This window comes from Pelecanus crispus, chromosome 1 (genome assembly GCF_030463565.1).
Source record: "Pelecanus crispus isolate bPelCri1 chromosome 1, bPelCri1.pri, whole genome shotgun sequence".
NCBI lineage: Eukaryota > Metazoa > Chordata > Aves > Pelecaniformes > Pelecanidae > Pelecanus > Pelecanus crispus.
The window spans coordinates 141,263,231-141,272,624 of record NC_134643.1 but is presented as its reverse complement, the minus strand read 5'-3'; the positions used below and the strand labels follow the sequence as shown (position 1 = coordinate 141,272,624).

Below are 9,394 nucleotides of genomic sequence, written 5' to 3'. Positions count from 1 at the left end.
TTGAGTTGTCTCTTTCACTGGTTTCCATTACACCAGGAAACAGTTCCATCCCTTAGCCTAAATATGACTTGCTAAAATGAATACCAAGAGGATGAATCATAAATACCTATATTTAAATACCATCGTTTAATGGAAATGTGTTCAGATTTTTAATGTTTACATTTTTATCATATTAAAATAAATTGCTTGTCTCATTTCAGATAGCTTTTTGTTCACTGTGTTAGAGTCACCTTAATCATAAACTGTAAACACCAAGGTAGTGCTTTGCAATTGGTTCAATTAACTAAAATGTATTCAAGGGTGGTGGACTGGAAAAAGGTCAGTTTATCAAAACATTCAAACTTAAAAATTTTATGGTTCATAGCAAGGCTAATATAATTTGAAAGTAACTAGAGATGATTGTTTCTGCATGTCTACCCACACCTTGGAAGTTTTACAATTAGTAGCTTTCACCCTCTACGTCTACTTTATTTGGAAGAGGAAAGAAAATTTGCATTATTCCAAATTCTGGATTGTTTCAGAGCTCCGAATGAAGAGCTTACTGAGCTGAAATAGTTCACACGAAATGAAGGAAAAAGCTCTCTGTGAACCTGCGGGAGACAATGCCTGTAAAAGGTCTGGTATTTCTACAAAATGAAGTGGTCTTTGGGAATCTTTTGTACAGTGAATGCTAGCAAAGCCTGCTGCAGTGTCCTCACACCAATAGGCACGCCCCTGGGGCAGAGGTGGAGGGAGATGATGGAGTCTTTCCTCAAAGATGGTCCATGCAGCAGAATGGGAGTAATCTAGTTCGGCAACAGCTTACCCTGACTGACATGTGCCCACCACCCTGAGGCCTTTGCCTGACACCGAGTCTCCTGCCTACCTCAACGCCATTTGCTGCCCCGCTAGCTGCCCAGCCCATGACCCTATTACTCTCCCCACACCCTTACACATGGCCATAAAACGCCCCTTCTTCCCTGCCCCACCCCAAGCCTCCGCCTGCTGCCCCATGAGCTGTCCCTGCTTTGCCCTCTAAGCAGCCACCGCAGCAGCTGCCCAGGCCCATGCCTGCCGCCCTTCCACCTCCACCAGCTGACAAGACCCCCGCCTGCTGTCCCCAGACAGCTGCTGGGCCACCCTCCCCTGCTTGACACCCTACCATGGAGCTGCTTGCACCCCCACCAAGCCCCTCTCTGCCACCACGCCGGATGCCCCAGACTTTACTTTCCGCCCCAATACCTTACTTTCTACCCCAACAGCTTCACAGAACCCGCCAACTGCCTCACCCACTGCCCAAGACCATGTTACTTTCCCCACCAGCCGCCCAAGCCTCTGCTTAGGCTGCACAAGGCCCTGCCTTTGCCCCCATGGAGACCCTGCCTGCTGCAGGCAGCTACTCCTGTAGCTACCTGTTCTTGTGTCCCATCTCCCCAACCTACCCCACTCCCTGCTGTCCTGCCTTCCCCACCAGACCCGTCACTATGCCTGCTCTCTCCCAGGCCACCCACCTCACCCCATCATCCTGTCCTGGTCCCTCTACATCCACCCCACCACCCCCAGCCTACCCCTGCTGGGCTGTGTTGTTGAGGATATGGAGCCAAGCCACAGAGGCAAGCACTTCCCAACAAGTTTGCTTACTTCATCTGGGTGGAGGACGTGTTTCTACTTGGCTGGGAGTCAGGACCTCCACTTTGCCGGCATTTCTGAGGTGGGAGCCATGCTTGTAGACGTGGCACTTCGGGACATGGTTTAGTAGGCATGGTGATGTTGGGTTGATGGTTGGACTGATGATCTTGGAGCTCCTTTCCAACCTTAATGATTCTATTCTAGTTTTACTTTCATTAAAAAATAATCCAGCCACCAAGCCAGGAAACATGAAATTAATTATTACTCTAGCCTTAATTGGTTTAGTGGTGGACTTGGTAGTGTTAGGTTAATGGTTGGACTGGATGATCTTAAAGGTCTTTTCCAACCTAAACAATTTTATGATTCTATGATTCCAACGTGGCTGTTTCCCCAGCCACCATAGCTTAGTCAGGTTCTTCTCCAAGCTTGTACTGTCACAACTGCTGTCCCTTTCCTTCTTAGTTTTCCACCTGCTCACTCTTCTGAAGATAAAGGTTACCAAGGGGGAAGGAGCTAGACTACCCTGTAGCTTGGGTGCTGCATTACAGCCTATCATTAGAAAATGCTTATCAGTGACCACCACATCAAACCACTTTGCCAGAGAAGGAAATAGAAGCAGCCGCTAATGTTAGAGAAAGTACCTCTAGCCTCCAGGATGTCCTGGCCTTTTTTCCTTGTTCCTTCCTGAGTATGGTTCTGATAAACTGTCTCACAACAGCCCTCTTTCTGAAAGACAGGGTGGTTTCTAAGACTTTAAAGATCTGTTGGGGGAACAAACTATTTATATTTGTCTCTGTCATATGGAAAGCAAAGAAAATGCAAATATCCTCAGTACAAGCACAACCGTTCAGAACACAAGACACAAATTTCAAGCGTGGAAAAATAATCAAAGATCCCTAGATCCTTCACGTCTATTCAAATCATACAGAACAAATGTTTACATTTGCAATTCCATATGTCTTTTTATTTTCTTCCAGGGAGAAATTAGATTTCACAGTTGAAGGAATTGAGCTCCATCGAACAAAGAGGGAGGTTACCATACCTTGCAATTCTCTAGGTAGGCAGAAATTTGTACACAGCACAGGCCATTCTCTGTGCTTTCTGCACCGAAGGATCATCCCTTCAGCACAACTGCGTGGTTAGTGCAAGCACGTTCTGACTCAGCACAGAAGAGTCTGCTCACAGAGGAAGGGCAGCCTGGGCAGTGAAAAGGCAGTGCAACACAAACACATTTTATTCCTGGAACTGTAACCTCATTTTAAAAAAGAAAAAGTTGAACATTTAATTTGACATAATTTCAGCTGTTGTAATTTCTTTTCCACAAGTGGAAAAAGAAGAGCATTGTGCAGTGGATCTGGACAGGAAGTAGCTTTGCTGTCAAGATTTTTTTTAGGGTTTGAAATTGTTTTCTGTCTCAAAGTGTAATGAGAAGTCAAAATCTGGAAAACATTTTTTTAAACTTGAGCCAGAGCACTCCAGTAATGAAGTGGCTTATATATGCTGCAATGTAAGCAGCTGCTCCCTCAAAGGCTGAATACACAGTATTCTGTTTCAGAGAAACCAAGGGATGTAATAATTTTATAGGCTTTTTCGAGTCTTATAAGTGTTTCTCTTAATCCATACCTTTAACCTCCTATTGCACCCTTAGAACTAAGTCATGTTCTTGCCACGGGTCCACAGACAACAAGGCAGAAGGCATGCTATTAGATCACAAGGTGATCCACTATGTCATTTACTATGCAAGGACATATCCAGAGACATCGAGTTCCTAAATTTAACAGGATATTGTTTTCAGCTAATTACTTTAGAAAGAAGAGGATGTGGTTTTTGCCACAGCAAGAAAGCAAAATTTTAACTATTATAAATATTTATAATTTTGTTTAACAAGTATGTTTAATAAATCTTGTAGTTTACTATTTATTTCATAATTTTTATTTGATATATTTAATGTTTCTTCTTGTATTCTTTAATACTGTTTATTAACAAATAGGTGTTGCAAGGTACAGTTTATAGAACATAAGGTTCTAATATTTAAATGAAATTACATAATGCGATAAATCCTTTTGTCTCTCCTCATCTCTTGGTGTGCGCTCGTGGCACAACTTTGTCAAACCCAGAGGTTTTTTTGTTAGTGCTTCTACAAGTAGTAATGGAAGTACCTGGCCTTCTTTCTAAGCCACACTAAGTGTAGACTGCAGTCACTCCATGTGGCTTCAGCTGATATTCTCTGGGCTGTCAGTGGTCACAGTGTTAGAGCTAATGTGGACCACAAACCTAGTCTCACATGGGCAATGTTATCAGTCCTGGCAGTTCAGGTAATTGCTCAGATTAATTCAAGCAGCAGTTACTTAAGAAATTTTGTAAAGATCACACAGTAACAACCCCAGAAAAAGGACCTGCAAATAATGCTTTAAAATAAAGCAGCTGAAATTCCATCTCACCCATCCTTTTTTCTGGCCTCCAGTACCTCTGTGAGCTCCATGAACTTCAGTGGGTTGGAGCTGAAGATTGGATGTTTCCTGGTGTAAGGAAGCAAAACCACATGCCCTTACAAGAAGCAGGCGTTCTTACTGCTCTGCTGTGGGAATGACAATTTTTTCACATTTTCTATCAAACCTAATATTTTATTTGCAAAGACAGCTTCTCTAAGCTGTGTTGAACTAACTCCTAACTTCATGGTAGTTACTCCTACAGTCAGAGCAAGTACCTACCTTGTAATGCCTGAAAAATTTCCTAAAGTGGGGTGGATACTCCTCCTTTCCCCCACATCAGAGCAGACATCTCAATAGAAAGATTTCAGCCCCAACTCTTCCTTTATCTACCCCAAGCTCATATCTCCTTCAGATGTTGCATCTCTTGACAAGATTGCTTTTAAGCTGACTCACCAGTGGCTCTAACATACACTGGTCTGTCCAAAAGGGAGTTGGTGGAAGGTGTAAGTAGGCATCCTGTCCACAGAGCGGGTAGCCCGATACCCACGGTGGAGTAATGGCTAATAAAGCCCCCCTTCTCCTCTTCAGACTATTCCTACTAGGTATTTGTTACTTTCTGGGTTCAGGTAGGATTCAGTGGATAGATCAAGTGGGTGTGATGAGCGTCATGCAAATTTTCTCTTTCTGCTGGGCTCTCTGTAGTGAACAGGGACATAACAAAGTGGGTAGCTTAACACAACACTTCCCTTTGGACCTCCAGACCGTACAGGGCAAAGGACGTGACCTACTTTCTTCACAGTCAGGTAAGATAATCTGCAACCATACTAAACTTGTAGAAATATGATGCAGCTCATCTTTCTTGGCATTTTCTACTGTATGTTTGTCAAGGCTAAGAAAAAATACATACGTGTAAGGATATATGTATATATATGCAGTGCAAGAACATTTTTACTTTTTGATCTTTTCTGTGTGTCACTGTTCCATAAACGTGCATTTGTTTCAGTTGAAAGAAAGAAATGGGAAATTTCCAGTTCAGGGAACACACTTGTCAGCACTAGGTATGTTTTTCTGGTCTGTAAACAGAAGGTCTTTCTTTTTTATTGTCATTCTCTTTGCTGCTGTAATGACTTCCATGTTATGCTGCAGATGTAATACATTTGTGCATAAAGCAGACTGTGGTCTTTGCCAGAAAGGGTGCATGGCTTTAAAAGGAGAGATCCTAAGATGATAAAGTAACAGAGACGCCTTGTTTAGAATTACAGTATATCTGTAGCTTAATTTTTGTACACTATGATTGTTTTTACTGAGTGAATAGGCTAAATAACCTCATTTGTTTAAGCAGTGTTAAACACATGCTTTGTAACCATACATTAGTATAAAATTTTATAATACATATAGAGGACAATGACTCTTAAAGCATTCATTATTACAGTTTCTATAGTTGGTGTTGTTATGTTTATTAATAGTAGTAATAGAAGTAACTGTGATGTTCTTTTAGGGAAATATAATGGAGAAGAAAACAATTCTAGAAGAACTTCTTTTAAAGAAGTCACAACAGAAGAAAAAAATATCACCAGTTAATTACAAGAAAAGGTTGTTTGTTCTGACAAAAGCAAACCTTTCTTATTATGAATATGACAATGGGGTAAGAAATTTTAAGTACACTGTTCTAAGATTTTCCAGTGTGACCTTATTCCTCTGGTTTTCTTCTGTGAAACTTGATTAGACATTATGTGTTGGAACAACAGGTATACTTTCTTTTGAGTAGAATGATAGGGCATCAAATCCTAATTTCAGTTCAGGAAAACACATAGCTGCAGGCTTAGAAGTGTCTCTATTCAGAACAACTCTTAAAGTTGTGCTTACCGTTGAGCATCTGTTTGTGTCCTTCCAAAGAGAACTTAAGCAAGTAATTAACATTGGCATATGTCTACACACTGTCTTGAATAGTGATGTTTTCCTTGTTCAGGCTTCCCTCTGAACTGATGTAAATAACTGGCTTTGGAAGTTACTTGTATGGAGGCATAATTAGTTCAGAATCTCATCTCTCTGCTGCACAAAGCAGATGGTGAAGCTATCCTTGTTTCCTAAGGAGTGACTGTATATCACAAAAGGCTGGCTTTTCACTGAGATCTCCTGTCAGGAATGCAAATATATGTCCCAGGCAACTTATTTTAAAGTTTTTGCTCCTTTTCATACGTTTGGACTCCTCCTGTGACTTACAACCTGTTACAAAACTGCAGGGAAGCTCAGTGAGAATAAACTCCATTACCTTAACAAAATTATGAATGCCACAGCTAGGCTCCTAATTTGCACTTAAGGTATTTTCTTCTTAATTCCTCCTTCTTTTCCTCCTAGTCTTCCCCTCTGCCCAGTACTCCTGTGGTTGCGGCAGATACTTTCTCAGATGTAGGGCTGTGTCCTGTAATTCTTGTAACTGACTTAAAAGGGAATTTGATCAATATATTAGATGCAGGTAGAGCACCACCTTTCTTACTACCTTTCTTTTAAAGTTTAACAAACCTGAAGCTATGGCTTATGCAGCTTGAAACATGAAGTTGTACAAAATTGTCAAACTAGAATACTTTACATTGTGTTAACATTAGTTTACAGTCTACTGTGTTTTTTCTGTCTTAGAAAAAAGGAAGCAAAAGGGGGTCAATTGAGATTGAGAAAATCCGATGTGTTGAGACAGTGAATCCTGAGGAATCAACACCTCCTGCAAGACAATATCCTTTTCAGGTTAGCCATGAAATCTTTTTCATTTACATTTCATGTGAAATATGCCACTCATACTAAGGTTACACTTAGTGTTTGTGTCCTAAGGAGTGATACCTGATATTGCTGACTGCTACTGATATTTACAGCAAATAGAAAATCAGTCCATATTACTGAAGTTGTGACTTTGCTGAAATATTTTTAATTTACTGTGATAGGATTTAGATCAAGTCTTGTTTCTTGTGTGTTCAAAGGTCTATCAGATATTTGCTTTAATAGTATCTGGAATATATATATCACTACACTATAGTGTAAGCACTACAAGTAAAACTGTAAGTTTTTAAGTGGTTAAGCAATTAAAAATTCTTATTTTAATTCTCACTGTCTCTTTCTACTTCTATTTTTTTTTTTTGGCCTCAATACCAAGTGCAGGATTTGACCCCTGATTGCCTGATTACCATGTAAATGTGCAACAGTCAGGAAATCCAAGGCTACGCCTTGTATGAGAAGATGCAGCTGCACAGAGCACTACACATGTTCAAGAATTAATGTGATGAGAAAATCGTAACTTCAAATTTGCTACCTTTCATCTGTTTCAGTTGCCCAGCTGAGGTTCCTCCTACAGCCTCCATCAATCTCAATTCTATGGGCAGTGGGACATGCAGATGTGAGAAGTGGCCGCAGATCCCCTTCTGGAGTGCCACTGCCAAACAGTGCAACTGCAAGCAGCAGGTTGCTAGAGTGAATAACAGGGCTGCTGAATAGTGTGTTAATTCATGACCCTGCAATAATTGCAATGCCCAAGGGCAACCTCATGAGATACTTAGTATTTCACTGCCTGGTTGATCCTAGGTGTCATTCCAGGTTTCCTTTCCCTTCTCCCTCCCCCAGTTTTGTGGCACTGAATGACACATTTGTGTTAAATTAGTGTATTTATGTCAGGAGTGCATAATTCGGTTAAGTGGGGAAAAGAATGTATGCTATAGTTATGCTACAGGATGGGGCACCCTGTTCTGGGAAATGGTGTCTCTAAAGAGGACTTCAGGATCATGGTAGCTGAACATAAATTCCCAGTGTGATGCTGTGGCCAAAGGAGTTAATGGCAGCCTTGGACGTGGAAGCAGGCACATACTGAGTAAAAGCACTCAATATGTTTTCACACTACTGTGATCACCAGGAGAATATTGTGTCTAGTTCTGGTGACGGTAATTGAAGAAAGATGTTGTAAACTGAACAGCGGTCAAAGGAGAGTCTTGACAATGACTAATAGATTGGATGGATAACATGTTAAAAAGAAAAGCTCACAGGGCTCCACCATCTAACTAAATAAAGAGACAGGAAGCAAATTGATCAGTCATGTATACTTACCAGTGGGAGCACACATTTAATGATGAGGGCTCTTCAGTCTAACAAACAAAAGCAATAAAGTGGCATTTGAAATTCAGTGCAAATGACTGAAAAGCAATGCAGACAAGGGAAATGAAATCCTGACCTAACACAGACACACACACGCACAGAGTCAGCCCCATGCTAAACATGATCCAAAAAGCAAAGCAGATGTTAGTAATTATTAGGTAGGCATCAGATGAAGCTAGCAGAATATAGGCTGAAAACAAGCAAAGGAAGCTGACGGTTCATATTATATAGCAGTAGGACTACTTACTGCAGGATGTTGTAGATACTAGTTCTTTGCTTAAAAAGGCAACTGAACAAATTCACAGAAGAAAAATGCCTCTCAAAGGGTATTAAGTATAAATGCATCACCTTTGGAGCAGGATTCCCTGATCACTGTACAGCTCCCCTGAGCATATACTCTGCCTCAGTATTTGTTACTGAACAGTCAGAGACGGGGTTCCTGGCCTCAGTAAGCATTCCATCTGGCCTTGTGTAACAGGAGCCAAAAGCTGGAATACGAATCTGGAAAAACTGAAGTGGAAAGAAAGAGTTTACATGTGGGCTATAAGGTCTTTTGTATGTAGAAGATGGGAATATCCAGAAATATTCGATGCTGTCCTTTGTTTCTGCAACTGTGCTTTAGGACATGAACCACTTTGGTTAAGGTGGTATATATTTGGGTCTATAAGTATTTATATATTTTATATATTTTTACATTTATATTTATATTTATGTTTACTTTTACTTTTATATTTACTTATATGAAATATGAAGTATTTGTATGAAATGGCAATATAAGTGATCACTGAGAAACATTACTAAGTTGTAGAAGTTCAGTGTGGGTCTGTAAAGACTATTTTTTTGGTTCCTATCCCCTTCTCCTTTCCCCTCCTGCTCAGTAGCATGTTTTCAGGCAGCACGCTCTCACCATGCTGGCTTTTCCAACCTCTTCTAGATTGTGTACAAGGGTGGCCTTCTCTATGTCTATGCCACTAATGAAGAGAGCCGGGAGCGGTGGCTTGCAGCTTTGCATAAAGGTAACACTATTCCTTTGTGTACCAAAATACTCAAATAACATGAGGAGAGATAGGAAAATGCTCCTCATCATTTTGTGCAAGTCTTTGTCACCTGTTTTTAGTCTCATTCATACTTCAGCACCAACTGGTCAAAATGCATGGTATTTTCAAGAATGGATTAGAAATATTAAAGGCTGAAAATTTTAGTAAGAAATAAACTGAAGT

The 9,394-nt window shown here is 40.7% G+C and overlaps 1 protein-coding gene across 1 annotated transcript in view; it reads left to right on the top strand.

Moving 5' to 3' along the window:
* Positions 1-5,547: 5,547 nt before the first annotated feature.
* Positions 5,548-9,394, top strand: part of BMX (BMX non-receptor tyrosine kinase) — a 28,090-nt gene continuing 24,243 nt past the window's right edge. The window contains exons 1-3 of the mRNA XM_075715433.1: positions 5,548-5,685; positions 6,678-6,782; positions 9,109-9,190. Coding sequence (XP_075571548.1) covers positions 5,548-5,685; positions 6,678-6,782; positions 9,109-9,190 — 325 coding nt within the window. The remainder of the gene's footprint in view (positions 5,686-6,677; positions 6,783-9,108; positions 9,191-9,394) is intronic.